General features: G+C 49.1%; 1 protein-coding gene across 2 annotated transcripts; it reads right to left on the bottom strand.

Moving 5' to 3' along the window:
• Positions 1–2189: 2189 nt before the first annotated feature.
• LOC141515448 (chondroadherin-like protein) lies at positions 2190–12096 on the bottom strand. Of its 2 annotated transcripts, XM_074227016.1 has the most exons (5): positions 11620–12096; positions 7117–8799; positions 5362–5528; positions 4849–5056; positions 2190–2434 (listed from the first exon to the last, which is right to left on the bottom strand). In XM_074227016.1, exons 1-5 carry the CDS (start codon positions 11770–11772, stop codon positions 2393–2395), a joined length of 2253 nt encoding a protein of 750 aa, XP_074083117.1. In that variant the 5' UTR covers positions 11773–12096; the 3' UTR covers positions 2190–2392. The 2 variants fall into 2 exon arrangements, with proteins under 2 accessions (XP_074083117.1, XP_074083116.1); XM_074227015.1 differs by having other exon boundaries at positions 2190–5056.
• Positions 12097–14423: the final 2327 nt, after the last annotated feature.

A 14423-nucleotide genomic window follows, 5' to 3' on the forward strand; every position in this document is an offset into this window, starting at 1 on the left:
TGACAATTCTACTAAAACTAAACTATCTGTTTAGTGCCCTGCCAATCAAAATTCCAAAAAATTACTTTAATGAGTTAGAAAAAATGTAAGTAAATTCATATGGAGAAATAAAAAGTCAAAAATTTCCAGGAACTTAATGAAAAGAAGTACAAAAGGGGCTTAGCCCTACCTGATCTAAAATTATATTATAAAGCATCAATCATCAAAACTATTTGGTATTGGCTAAGAAATAGAGTGGTGGTGGAGTAGTGGAATAGACTAGGTGTAAAAGCAGGAGACAATTCTAGGAATCTGCTGTTTGATAAACCCACAGGGTCCAGCTATTGGGATAAAAACTCTCTCTTTGATAAAACCTGCTGGGATAATTGGAAGTTAGTATGGAAGAAACTTAGATTAGACCAACACCTCACAACCCTTACCAAGGTAAGATCCAAATGGTTACAGGAGTTAGACATAACAAACAATACTATAAGCAAACTAGAAGATCAAGGACTAGTTTACCTGTCAGATCTATGGAAAGGGGAGCAATTTTTGACAAAGGAAGAGTTGGAGAACATCACCAAAAACCAACTAGATGATTTCGATTACATTAAATTAAAAAGCTTTTGCACAGATAAAACCACTGTAACCAAGATCAAAACAAATGCAGTAAACTGGGAAACAATCTTTACAACTAATGATTCTGACAAAGGACTCATTTCTAAAATATACAGAGAACTGAGTCATATTTTTTTGTTAGGTTTTTGCAAAGCAAATGGGGTTAAGTGGCTTGCCCAAGGCCACACAGATAGGTAATTATTAAATGTTTGAGACCAGATTTGAACCCAAGTACTCCTGACTCCAGGGCCGGTGCTTTATCCACTGCACCACCTAGCCGCCCCCTGAGTCATATTTTTAAAACAAAAAGCCATTCCCCAATTGACAAATGGTCAAAGGATATGCAAAGGCAATTTACAGATGAGGAGATCAAAGCAATCCACAACCATATGAAAAATTTCTCTAAATCATTACTTATTAGAGAAATGCAAATTAAAGCTTCTCTGAGGTACCACCTCACACCTCTCAGACTGGCCAATATGACCAGAAAGGATAATGATCATTGTTGGAAGGGTTGTGGGAAATCTGGGATACATTGTTGGTGGAGTTGTGAACTCATCCAACCTTTCTGGAGAGACATTTGGAACTACACCCAAAGGGCAACAAAAATGAGCATACCCTTTGATCCAGCAAAACTACTACTGGGTCTATACCCTGAACAGATGATGAAAAAGAGTAAAAACATCACTAGTACAAAAATATTCATAGCAGCCCTCTTTGTGGTGGCAAAGAACTGGAAATCAAGTCAATGTCCTTCAATTGGGGAATGGCTTAGCAAACTGTGGTCTATGTATGTCATGGAACACTATTGTTCTATTAGAAACCAGGAGGGATGGGAATTCAGGGAAGCCTGGAGGGATTTGCATGAACTGATGCTGAGTGAGATGAGCAGAACCAGAAAAACACTGTACACTCTAACAGCAACATGGGGGTGATGTTCAACCTTGACAGACTTGCTCGTTCCATCAGTGCAACAATCAGGGACAATTTGGGGCTGTCTGTGATGGAGAATACCTTCTGTATCCAGAGAAAGAGCCGTGGAGTCTGAACAAAGTTCAAGGACTATTTTCCCTTTAATTTAGAAGGAAAAAACCCTGCTATCTTATTGTCTGATTTTGCTATCTCTTTTACTTTTTTGTTGCTTCTTTAAGGATCTGATTTCTCTCTCATCACACCCAATTTGGATCAAGGTACAACATGGAAACAAAGTAAAGACTGACAGAGTGCTTTCCGTGGGGGGTGGGGGAGGGAAGTAAGATTGGGGGGAAAATTGTAAAACCCAAATAATATCTTTAATATAATTTCAACTCAGGGAAAAAAAGAGAAAGTTACATCAAGAATTTATTACATACTTTTTAAATACAATAATAAAGTGATATGAAATAAAGATTTATGGTTTCCCATGTAATCTTCCTTTTGTCATCAGCTGTAAATACGGAAATGAGTTCATCTTGGTGGTATTTAAGCTCAGAATAAAAAAAATAAAAAGAAACAATTTTTAAAAGACAAAAGTAAGTCCCTCTTCACCACCACCACCACCACCACCACCTTACTTTAAAAAAAGAGAGAAACGAAACCAAACTTCTGCTTATTTTCATTTTATTGCAAGAGAACAGGATATTAGCCAAGACCCTTCCTCCACCAGACAGTCAGGAAGCTGCATTCACTGTGTCAGAGGATGATTTAGACACACGTCAGCCTCCCATCCCCATCAAGTGGCACCTTCTAAGAGGCGCTGGGAGTTAGCTGAAAAGAGAGAGGCAGGTCCAGGGCCTTCTATCCTGGGTCCCAGTTCTCAAACCTGTCTGGTCCTTTTTCTGGGGCTCGCTTTCCCCACCTGGGCAAACAAGGAGTAGAATTACATTCTGACCAGTCCTGATGATGGGATTGACAGAGTTCAAGTCTTGGACTGTCAGCGGAGAGAGGGAGTCGCTGTCTAACATTTGAATGGCTTTCCTAAAGAGCAAAGAAGTCAGAGCAACTAGCTAGGCACAGTAGAAAGAGGATTGGCCCTGGAGTCAGGAGGACCTGAGTTCAAGTCCGACCTCAGTCACCTAATAATTGCCTGTCTGTGTGACCTTGGGCAAGCCACTTAACCCCATTGCCTTGCCAAGAAACAAACAAACAAAAAAGAGTGAAGAAGTCTCTAATCCCTGGAGAAGGCTTTCAACATACTGGGACAATGTTTTAAGGAGTATTTATGAGAGATCACAGATAAAAATGGTACAAGATAAAAAGGTGTGGAGAGGTTCAAGTCTATTTGGGAGTCTCTGAGTGGCATCTCCATGGTGTCTTGCTGAGATGACCCAGGGACCTTCCCATGATTGACTAATAAGAAGTGGAAGGTGATAGAAGAGTTTCCCCTCTTTAAGGCCCAAGTCACAGACCTGTATCTGAAGGGGTTGGGAGGGGGAGCAATCTGCAAGCATGCCTCAGTTTTTCCCTCTCAGAACCGGACCAGAAGATGATCCCAAGATGGCACCCAGTCTGCGGGGACCTAGAGTCTTGGAGCCACTTATCCAAAACACTTTCCTCTCTACCACCAAAGAGACAGCTTCAGAGAACAGAAAAATTCAGGGAACAGAACACCGTTATTGTGAAACAGAGAGCAAAAGTATGGGAATTGTCATTTTAAGGAAAGAGGCTCAGAGAAACAAGGACTTGCTCACAGGTCACACAGCAAGGAGGTATCGGAACCCAGACAAGGGCTCCTGACTGCAGACGCATTCACCACTTTTTTGACTCAGCCATGCTGCCTCTGTATCCTCTTGGGGGCCCACCTCCTCCTTGGGACTTTGCCTGAATGATTCTGCTCCTGAGTCTTCTGGAGCCATTGACTTTCATTTCCTTCACCGGCTCCGCTCCCACCTGCAGCTCAGCCCCACAAGGCTCAGCCCCTGGTTCTCCCCTCTCCTTTCTCTTAACTCACCATCTTGGAAAGAACCAATTGATTTCCATGCTAAGGATTGATAAATCTCATTAGGCTCCTGACCTACCTGTCCTTTGGTCCCATATCTCCAGTTCTCGACAGGCTTCACATGCCAACATCCCAACCAACAGCTGGAATCAGGCCCCACGTTGGTACCAGTCACAAGCTCTCCACACCTTCTTATCTTGAATCATTTTTATTTGTATCTTCTCATAAATACTCCTTACAATATTGGCCAATATGCTGAAAGCCTTCTCCAGGGATTAGAGACTTCATCATTCTTTAGGAAATCCATTCAAATATTAGACAGCTACTCCCTCTCCTTTGACAGTCCTTCAGATATCTGAAGAAGAGTGCTTCCCCCAGTCCTCTTTTTTCCAGGATAGACCTTCCCAGCTCTTTAAACAAATCCTCTGAGGCATCTAGGTGGCCTCAGACACTCAGTGACTGTGTGACCATGGGCAAGTCACTAAATCCTATTGCCTTACAAAAACCAAAAGAAAAATAATCTATATAACAAGTCCTCCTATTGACACAATTTAAATTCTTGGTATCTCCAGATTGCCAGTAGTCTTAGAATATGGTACCTTGGAATATGGGACCTAGAACTAAATGATGAGCATGATCCATACTCTATGGGCATGATCCAACCAGGTCAGGAGCCTGGATAAGCCACCACTTTCTTTAACCTCCCCTGATCCTCCCCACAACCTCTACCACAGTCTCCCTTTCTACTGACCTTGCATTTATTGTGTTTGCATATCTAGCCCATATTGCTTCCCTGTCAGACTGGGAGCTCCTGGAGGGCAGGTACAGTGATTTTTGCCTTTTTTGCAACCTCAGTGTCTCGGTTAGAATAGTTGATTGATAAATACTTTGGTGATGGAATAGTTCTCTTGACTGGACTATGGAGGCAAGTAGGTGGTACCATAGATAAAGTATGGGAAGACCCAAGTTCGAAACTGGTCTCAGGCACTAACTAGATGTATGACCTGAGCAAGTCACTGAACCTCCATCTATCTCAGTTTCCTTGTCTGTAAAAAGGGGAATGATAATTCTGCCTACTCACAGGGTGGGGGTCAAACGAGATAATGTTGGTAAAGTGCCAGCTTGGTTTGTTACTTCTTTTGGGCTCTCCACTGAACAAGAAGGTAAGCAAAAATGAATGAATCAATGACTAAATGAACAAGTGGCAATACTTCCTCCCCTTTTCCTTCCCACTTCCACTACATGAGACCTTAGAAAGACTCCTTCTCCTTCCCAAAATCATGGTAGTTCTAGTCGACATGACCTCTCCCTCCCAGGTCACCACTGCCACCAACCTTGGCAAGTCGTGACGGCTTCCTCTTGCCTCGGCCTTGTACTTTTCTAGCTTTTTGCTGGGCCAAGAGTGGGACCTGTTTGCCTTTCTTGGTCCCCCAGCCTGGGCAGGCCTTAAAGGCGACTGTGGCGGCCTTTACCTTCTGACCTTGGACATTGGCTGGAAACTCACAGGTGGCCCCCACTCTCAGGTTCAGGCCAACAAGCCACCTAGGAAGAAAGAAGAGGCTAGAGAGACTGACTGAGCAAAGTGGAGCCTCCTGAGTGGTTTCCTTCTCCTTCTTTGTCATAGATTTCTCTGGAAAGATTTCTCTTGGGACCCTGAGTGAGGGGGGCCTCAGGCCTAGCTAGACCTGGGAGAGGGATAGGGAAAGATCCAAGCTTTGCTCTCTGGATGGGCAGCTGACTTCCTTGGGTGGGAATCAGAGGCCCTGTAGGTGTGCTGTGGGACCTGCTCCCTCTGCTGCTGGATCCCCTTGCACAGCCTCCAAGGAAAGCTAGGCAGTCCCTGTCACCTGTGCAGCGGGAGGAGCCGGCAGTCACAGCGGAAGGGATTCTCACTGAGGTTGATGAGCTCCAGCTGTGTAAAACTGGCCATGGCCGGCAAGGTCTGCAACCGATTCTTCTCCAGGTACAAACTCCTGAGCCCAGGCCCCAGACCAGCAAAGGCCCCTGGAGAAATCTGGAGAGGAAGAGGTCAGGATGCTTAGTACAGGGTGAAGGGCTCACTCAGCCCAAATATCCTCTTCCTCACCATCCTCCCGCCCCACACACACTTTCTTTCTTTCCCACCAGCCTCTGTGGTCTCCTTTTGTCAAGGAGAAGATGGTACTTGTCCTTGTCAAAGCCAATCCCATTTCCATGTGTCCCAGTGCTTAGGACTAAAGCTGGCCCAAATGATGCCTGCCTTCATCTTCCCGTCCTCTGCCTCAGTCTCCCTCATCTATTCATTCCTTCTCTATTTTCCTTTCATTAGACCCAAGATTCTCTTTTTCCTTAAAAACTCTCATTAGCTCTTACCTTCTTCTTAAGTTTTCTGCCTGTCTCTCTCCTTCCTTTCTCAGGGAAACTCCTAAAAAAGCATTTCTCTTCTCAGCCTCCTCCCTATTTCTCAGCTCAGCCTCAATCTTTTCCCCATTTCTTATCTCAGCCTCCACTTTCTCCCCACTTGTCATCTCACCTCCACCTTCTCCCACTTCTCAACTCAGCCCTCACCTTTTCTCCCCTCCTTCCATCTTTAATCCTCTGCCATCTGGCTTTTGATCTCCTCCCCCATAGAGCTCCCAGTGAGCTCTCCATTCTGAAGCCGATGCCTCTTCTCAGTCCTCTTTCTCGCCTTCTCTGCCGTGTGTGACCCCATTGACTACTGGAGGGAGATTCTTTCTTCCCTGGGCTCCCTTGACCACTGAAACCTCAGCCTCCTTTGTGGTTCTTGATCCACAGAAAGCTCTCTCCTAGACTATTTTCTCTCTCAATTCTCCTCCTTAAGAGCAAAGCTGGGGCAGCTAGGTGGCACAGTGGATAGAGCACCGGCCCTGGAGTCAGAAGGACCCGAGTTCAAATCTGACCTCAGACACTTAATAATGACCTAGCTGTGTGGCCTTGGGCAAGCCACTTAACCCATTTGCCTTGCAACAAAAGGAAATTGAGGGAGACAGAGCTGGTATTAGGTATTCTGCAGGCCCCCTGATTCTGTTCTGTACTCTTTATAGTACAACATGATGCTGGAGTTTGTAAAGAAATAAGGTCTCTGACATTCCCTTCCTCTTCTTGTTTTCAGCAAATCAGCTAGGAGATCCTCAAGAACAAATGCCCACTTGCCCTCCTCTACTGAAGCTCCCCAGTTTTCCCATCTTATTTCTCATCATTCATCTTCACGGACTCTCGGTTCTAGATTGCTTGCTTGTAGGAGATGTGTCATCTCCTGCCCCCATACCTTTGCACATGCCATTCCCCATGCCTAGAATGCCTCCATTTCTTAGAAATCCTATCTTCCCCTATAGCCCTACCTAACACCTTTCTGGATCCTCCTTTCCTAGGAGTTAATGCTTTCTCTCTCTTGAAATTACATTGTAGTATTTGACATAGGCTTTTACATTGACTTCTTGAGGTATCTGTTGTATTTCTCCAGAAAAAGTCCTCACCTGCCTGAGGGCAGAAAAGGTTCTAGATATATGTCTGTGGCCTCAGTACATGGGAGCTAGAATGGAAGTGGCTGTGTCCTTGTCCTGGTCTCCACCACACTCCTTCAGAAGGGTCCCCTTACCTACCTGCTGAAGCCCTGTCCCATTCAGATAGAGGTGCTGGAGAGAGCTGGCCACAGGCAGAAAGGCCCTGTCTTCCAGAGCCCGAAGGGGGTTGCCCGATAGCTGCAGTTCTCTGAGGGCAGGCAGCCCCTCCAAGGCTGCTGTGGGCACTGTCTGAAGCTGGTTCCTATCCAGGTGCAGCTTCTCCAATTCCAGGGCTGGGCCCGGACCCACACGAGAGATATTATTACCACTCACATAGAAACAGTGAAGCCCCTTGACCCCACTCAGATCTCCTAGAGCCAGATGTTGGAGAGCATTGTGCTCTAGGTGGAGGGAGAAAAGCCTGGGAAGGACCTTCAAGGAGGCCTTGGGGAGCCTCGTGAAGCGGTTGCCATCCAGATACAGGTAACGGAGCCGGGGGATTCCCTGTAGAGCAGCAGAGTTGAGCCCTGAAAGCTGGTTGTGAGAGAGGTAGAGGTAGACCAGTTGGTCCAATCCACTTAGGGCTCCTGGTTCTAGGTTGGTGATGCCACAGTTCTGGAGGTGCAGTGATACCAGGTGGGCCAAGCCAGGGAAGGAGCCCTGGGGAATGGAAGAGAAGTTGTTTCGTCTCAGGTCCAGGAGTTGGGTGTCATTGGGGAACCCACTGGGGATGAGCCTTAGACCCTTGTTCTCACAGCTGCTGTGCTGAGAGTCTGGGGAGCAGACACAGGCTGCTGGGCAGGGCTTGGTGGCTCTGGCCTCCTCTGGGGCCCGAGTTGGGCCCCGAGGCCTGAGGGCCCCTTTCTCTCCTTCCTCTTTCTTGTCTCCCTGCCTCTGGCAGTATAGATCCTTGGCCCTCAGTGACTCAAGAGCTTCTCCCTTCAGGCGACTGGGCTCTAAACACAACCCATCGGTCTGGACTCGGGCCCTGGCCACCCACTCCCACAGTGGCCTGGCAGCACAGTCACACAACAGTGGGTTCCCACTCAGGTTGAGCTTCCGGAGCTGGCCTACCCCCTCAAGTGGGGGCAGCCCCCCAAGTTGGTTACTCTGGAGGTCCAGTGATCGAAGGCGGGGACAACGGGCAAAGGCACCAGCACCCACATCCTGCAGGGCTGCATGGTCAAGGGCCAGATCTCGTAGAGCCCAGAGGGCCAGCCCATCCTCCTCACCCAGGTAGGTGAGTGGGTTGTGACCCAGCTCCAGCTGAACCAGGCCTTCGGGGCGAGATAGAGCCTCCCCAGGCAGGGCCTGCAGCTCATTGTGGTCCAAGCTGAGCCGGCGAAGGCCCGGCAGGCCAGCCAAGGCCTCGGGGGCCAGGACATTGAGGGCATTGTGGGAGAGGCGCAGCCACCGTGTCTGGAGCAGTCCCTGGAAGGCCATGTCAGGCAGGTAGACCAGCGAGTTGTGCGCCAGGTTGAGGAGCCCCAGGGACCCCAACTGACTGAAGGCCCCTGGGCGAATCTCCTCTAGCTGGTTGCGCTCTAGAACCAGCTGCCTCAGGGACCCCAAGCCATCCAGGGCCTCTTGGTAGAGCACTGACAGGTGGTTAGAGGCCAAGTTGAGGTAGACCAGTCGGCCCAGGCCTCGGAAGGCACCTTCTTCAACCCGCTCCAGCTGGCAATGCCTCAGGTCCAGATGAGTGAGGTAGGGGAGAGACAGAAAGGCCTCTGGGGGAATCACCTTCAGGACATTGCCTTGGAGATCCAGCCTCTGGGTCATCTGTGAAGGATAGGAGAATAGCGGCTCACAGTCATCTAGCACCAGAAGGGCCTTGGGATGACCATCCCCTTTACAGATACAGATTGCCACCCATAACAGTCTGGGAAAACTTCATATTTGATCATCAGACTAGTCTTTAATCACACGTCCTTTCTCTGCCTTTCTCTAAATAATTTTACACACAAACACCATTCCAATTTAGAAATTGCCAGTTTCCTTCCTGTCTGTGATCTTGGGGTGGGCAGACCGTCCGCCCGTCTATCCTGAGCAGAATTCCTGCCCTTCTGGCTGCTGCCCAAGTTTTTCTAAAGCCTAGATCCCACGAGGCTGGATGGCATGGGTGGCATGGATTTCCTCTTCCCAACTCAACTTTGAGAGCCCTCCATGATGCACTGTTGTAAACTTTCCCCATTTCCTACTACTTTGGATGTCTGCATCCTATGCCCAGTGGGGTCAGCTAGGGGGTTTCAGTCCCTCCCCCCAGTGGGAAGAGGTGGAGGGGCTGCCCTGGTTGTAGGTTCAGATCCTGAATCTGGGGGGAGGGACCCCTTGAGATGCCCTTTAACTGCCCATTTCCTGCTTCCTTAGGTGTTAAGCCCCATTGTCTTGCCATTGGAGACTTCCCTTAAACCTGCCCAACCACATTGACTGTTGCTTCTAGCACTGACTGGCTCATTTCATTTTTCAGCAAGGAACTTTCCCAGAAATGCCCCAGCCTTGTCTCCCAGGTAAATATCGTGAATCATAGTGAAACCCTTGTCTCTAACTTGCAAGAGACTCTCCTCATTGATGGAGATCAGTTCCTTCTTCTCAGTCTTTCTCTCCCTTTAGGGACCTTAAGTGAGTCTGGAACCATCCACCTGCTCTCTCAAAGCCCAAAGCCAGATCAGAATCTCTCTTCTCCCTAGCTCTCAGCTTCACTTCTCTCACATAGGACACAGTGATCCAACTCTACAATGGGAGCAGTTCCACGGCCTGTAGATTTGGACCTTGGAAAAAGGGACAATTTTACAGAAGAGAAAACCGAGGCCTTGCCTAGGCTAGCAAGTGTCTGAAGCCAGATTCAAATCTAGACCTTTCTGACTTCCAGTCACAAAGCGTTCGACTCACCGTGTCATGGTGCCTCGCTTTCCATCATCACTATTTATATGGACATCATCCACATTAACATTACTAGAGTAATTTGAATATTAATAATAGTATGAAAATAACATTATTGATGTTGATGATTATTACAGATTACATTTATTTTCCAAATATGATTCCTGGAAATAATAAATATTTTATCCATCTGCAGGTTTTCAGGGTACTCTATGTTTTGGGGGTTTTTCCCAAGGAAATGCGATTAAGTGGCTTGCCCAAAGTCCCACAGCTAGGTAAGTATTAAGTGTCTGAGGTCAAATTTGAACTCAGGTCCTCCTGACTCCAGGGTCAGTGCTCTATCCACTGTGCCACCTAGCCGCCCCCTAATTCAAGGGTACTCTAAAAGACAGCGAAATTTGAAGCTATTAAAGCTAAGCTAAAAAACTAAAACTTAAAACTACAATGAGAATTTTGGGACATCCTGCACACACACACACACACACACACACACACACACACACACACACACACACAAACACGCGCACACACACACACACACACACACAAACACACACACACACTCTTTTTCTTAACTACTTGTAATTTCATCAGCATTGATAACATTTCCCTCTAATAATGGAAGCCAACATCTTTCAGCTACTGAGTCTGAGACAAGTGGGGGCCTTTCTTCAGGATCACAGAGTCGCAATGAGACCTGAGGCAATGCCAGTCGGGGTGGGTTGAAGAAGGTGCATCCAAGGCTTGGGTCTATCACCTGGCCTCCACCAAGAGGAACTTGAACAGAGGTCTCCTGAGTCCAAGGCAGGTCTCTCTCTCTCCATTGCACCACCCTATCTCTTAAACTGTTATTAGATTGACAATACTAATTCCTATTACTAGTTCCAGTTAACATATAAACATTACCACTCCTCAAAGTGGTGCCAATAATATGGCAAATTGCTCCTGTATTTTAGAGCTGACAGCATTTTCTGGTGAGGAAGCTAGACTCCCTCTTCTTAACTCTGGGGCCTCTGTTCTTTTGAAAGTGACAGCATCTCACTTTTCTATGTTCTCATTTTTGGGAGAATACCCCCTCTAGGTGGTGAGAACATCTCTCATCTCTTAGATCCCCACTCATTTCTGGGGACCCCTGTGCTCCCTCTTGGGAGTATTCTTTAAATTAAGCCTGAATTTGCCTCCAGCATCCTCATTTGGCTGCTTTCTGAGGTCCAGAATTGAACCAAGACCTTGATATTGTCTGACCAGGGGCAGAGGACAATGGGGTCATCTTCTTTCTGGGGCTGGTGCCAGTCTGGAAACTCCCTCTTACCAATGCTGAGCAACATCCCCTCTGCAATTTGTGGTCTTGGCACAGTCCAAGGTCATACTGCTAGTAACAGAGACTGAATTTGAACCCAGGCCTACCTTCCTTCCTGAGCTTTGGATGAACCAGCTCTACCATTCCAAAGTGTATCTCAGTTCTGGACATTATCCTTCCCTCAATAACACTAGCTTTCTTGGCCATCCATATCACACAATTGATCTTGCAGTCCACTGAAACCCTCAGATCTTTTTCACTTAAAAACAGACTTTTGAAACAGATTTTTCTTGTCCTGGTTCATTGGTCAGTAGGTCACTGTCATCAAACTAACTCATCCATCAGGATCCTGGAGATCTGACATCTTGGTGCCTCCCTCCCCCCCCAGTGCCTCACCTGGTCCTGGCTGCCCCACTCACCTGCGGGATGCTGACTGGCACCTCTGTGAGATTCTGGCGCCTACATGAGACGTGTCTCCTGATGTTGTCACAGACACAGATCCGGGGGCAGCGACCGGCAAGTCCTCTCCAAACCAGGACTAGCATCAACGTGAGGCCGAGAGGATTCCACATCCTGGGGGAGACTTGGGGCAGGGAAGAGGGGAGGCTGGACCCAGTCAGCTACAAGCAGGGCCTTGAATGTAGAATCACTGGACCAGAGAGGAAGGGAAGGGAATAAGCTCTGTGTGAGAGGGATTTTATTTCCAAATAGGATCTTATTTGATCAGAGAACCATGTCTCTAGAAAAATCTGTCTGTTTTTCTCGCCCTCATTTGCAGGGCCTTCCCCTTAGAAAGCTCCCTGTTTTATAATGCTGCTGAGAGAGGCAGGGGGGCATGGGAACCCCGGCTCCGAGGGCCTGAGCCTCCCGGGCCCCCTCCCTGATGGTCAGTTCCAGAGCAGGGGCTGCCCAGCACTGGCACAGCGGCTTTCCTCACTAGGGAAATCACAGACCTGAACCGAAAGGGAAAGAGGAAGAGCCTCCCCTAAGGCCTAATGATAGTTTCCTTGTATCCAGAGCTCAAAAGAAGCAAGGCATCATTTCCCCACCACTCCTCCCTCCCCAAGATTCTATGGATGAGGCAGGATTTGAACGCAGGTCTTCCTAGCTAGGTGAGGTATCACCATCACTGCCCCTGCGGAGGAAACTAAGGGGAGGAAAGATCATGGGACGATCCGAAACTGGAAGGGGCCTTGGAGAGCATCTAATCCAGCCCTCCCATTACAGAGAGGGAAACTGAGACCCGGACGAGTCATGGGATCCCAGGGTCATAGATTGAAGCCCGGAAGGGACCTTGGAGGTTGCCAGCAGCATCTGGAAGGGTCCCCTGCCCCCTGCCTCAGTTCCAATCTGGTGGCTGTCCTAAGCAGGCGAGGCCCGCAGCCCTTGCTGGGGAAGACCCAGAGCCAAGCTCTTGGACATTACCCCAGGAAGGACCAGAGACGTGGATGTGCCCAAGTGGCATGGCAAGGGCTTGGGGATCACTTAGCACCATCACTCCACATAGCAGCAACCTGAGGCCAGAGAGGGAAGGAGCTGACCAAAGGGGACTGGAATCCAGGATCCTGACTTGCCTCCCACTTCTCTTTTCCACATCTGCCCCCTCCACTTTCGGGGCCCCGCTAGCTACTCCCTTGCTTCTACAGCAACAGCCTCCTGCTAGTCCAGTCCCCCAAGGACTCACCTTGAAGTCCGGGTCACCAGCTCCCCGGCCTCCAGTCCGAGCTCTGGGATGTGAGGGTGGCTGGCAGAGGAGGAGCCCCCAAACAACTCCACCTCCTAGAGGGAAAAGCAGCAGCCCCTACTCCCCCTGCACCCCCTCCCCATCTCAGGGCCTCCCACCTGGCATGCCCTCTCCTCCAAGCTGAATGAGGGCATTGTTGGCTGGCCCGGCCCAGTCATGCTTCTCCCCTAAGGAAAGGGGACCAGTGGACCGCGGAGGGAAGCCGGTCTGAGAAAGAACAGATTCAGGTCCTCCCTCCCTCCCTCCTGGCTGGAATTACCAGTTTTTTTCCCAGAGGCGCCGAATCTGGAACCTGAGCCCCGATAGCTGATGGCAGTCCCCAGGGAGGGTCCGGTCACCCAGATCCGAGTCGGCCCACAGACCAAGGGCTGGCCGGCTAAGCTAAGCCCACGCGGACAGTCTCTCCTGCCAAACCTTAGCCAGCCCAGGTGTCTGAGGCCACGGCCCAACACCAGGTCTCCAGAACCCAAATATTTATCATCCGAAAAACGGGAATAAGAGCCCTTGTCTTTCCTCCTTAGCTCACAAGGATGCTGGGAAGAAAACACTATTTGGTTTCAGCTTTTAGAGATTTACTTTATTTTTTGAAATGCTCCATTGATGCCTCTTAAAAATACCCTCTTTCCCCAAGAGAATTCTCCCTTGTAACAAAGTACAGCTAAGCAAAACACCCTGGCTGCGGCTGACAGCATATGCCTCATTCTGCCCCTGCAGTCCCCCACCTCTCAACGGAGAAGCTGAAGAAACTCCCAGAGTTCCCTCGTCTGCCTGGGCTCGGCCCCGAGCAGCTCCCAGCTCTGGACAAAGGTGCTTCTTATCCAGCCCGCAGTCTAGCTGACCGCTCCTGTGGCCTCCGGGTTTCTTCCTAGGCACCAGGACCTTTCTGTGCCACAGGCGATGGACTCTCCCGTGTCCAGGCTTCGCCACCACGGTCAGGGCCGTCACAGCCGCATTTGTCCACGTGGAGCCTCGCAATGGAAATGGACCTCAGTTTCCCCCAAGTGCTAAATGAGAAGCTTGGGCTGGAGGACCGAGGGAGGGGCTGCAGAGGCCCAGCTCAGGGCTTTCCCTCAGGGGCAGCCATTGTGGATAGAACATGGCCCTGGAGTCTGGACAAGTTCAAATCCAGCCTCAGACACTTACTGTATCAGCCTGGGCAAGTCACTTGACCCCGATCACCCGCCCCTACACACACACTCTGGTTAGACCTTGGAGAGTTGAGTGCCACCCAGATGGCACTGAGGGCCCCCCACAGCCAGTCCTCTTAGAGCAGAGCAGAAAATGGAGCCTCAGGGAGGCCCTGGCAATGACCCTCGACCTCAGGCACTCCTTTGTCTTGGTTTCCTTAGTATAGCACCTGGCATACAGTAGGCACTTAATAAATGCTCATCTGACATCACGGAGTCCTGGGAGCCAAGGAGCCAGGCATGTGGTTGCTGGGGACTGGCTGGAGCAGAGGGTGGACTTTGGGGGCAGGGA

This window comes from Macrotis lagotis, chromosome 2 (genome assembly GCF_037893015.1).
Source record: "Macrotis lagotis isolate mMagLag1 chromosome 2, bilby.v1.9.chrom.fasta, whole genome shotgun sequence".
NCBI classification, from domain to species: Eukaryota; Metazoa; Chordata; class Mammalia; order Peramelemorphia; family Peramelidae; genus Macrotis; species Macrotis lagotis.

What these genes read in the sequence shown, in the direction of transcription:
- LOC141515448 (XM_074227015.1), bottom strand. Translation starts at nt 11,772, where the DNA reads ATGTGGAATCCTCTCGGCCTCACGTTGATGCTAGTCCTGGTTTGGAGA. An exon ending in TGCCAGTCAGCATCCCGCAG is followed by an intron (nt 8,800 to 11,619) that starts GTGAGTGGGGCA and finishes TATCCTTCACAG; the next exon opens with ATGACCCAGAGGCTGGATCT. An exon ending in CGGCTCCTCCCGCTGCACAG is followed by an intron (nt 5,057 to 5,361) that starts GTGACAGGGACT and finishes CTTTCTTCCTAG; the next exon opens with GTGGCTTGTTGGCCTGAACC.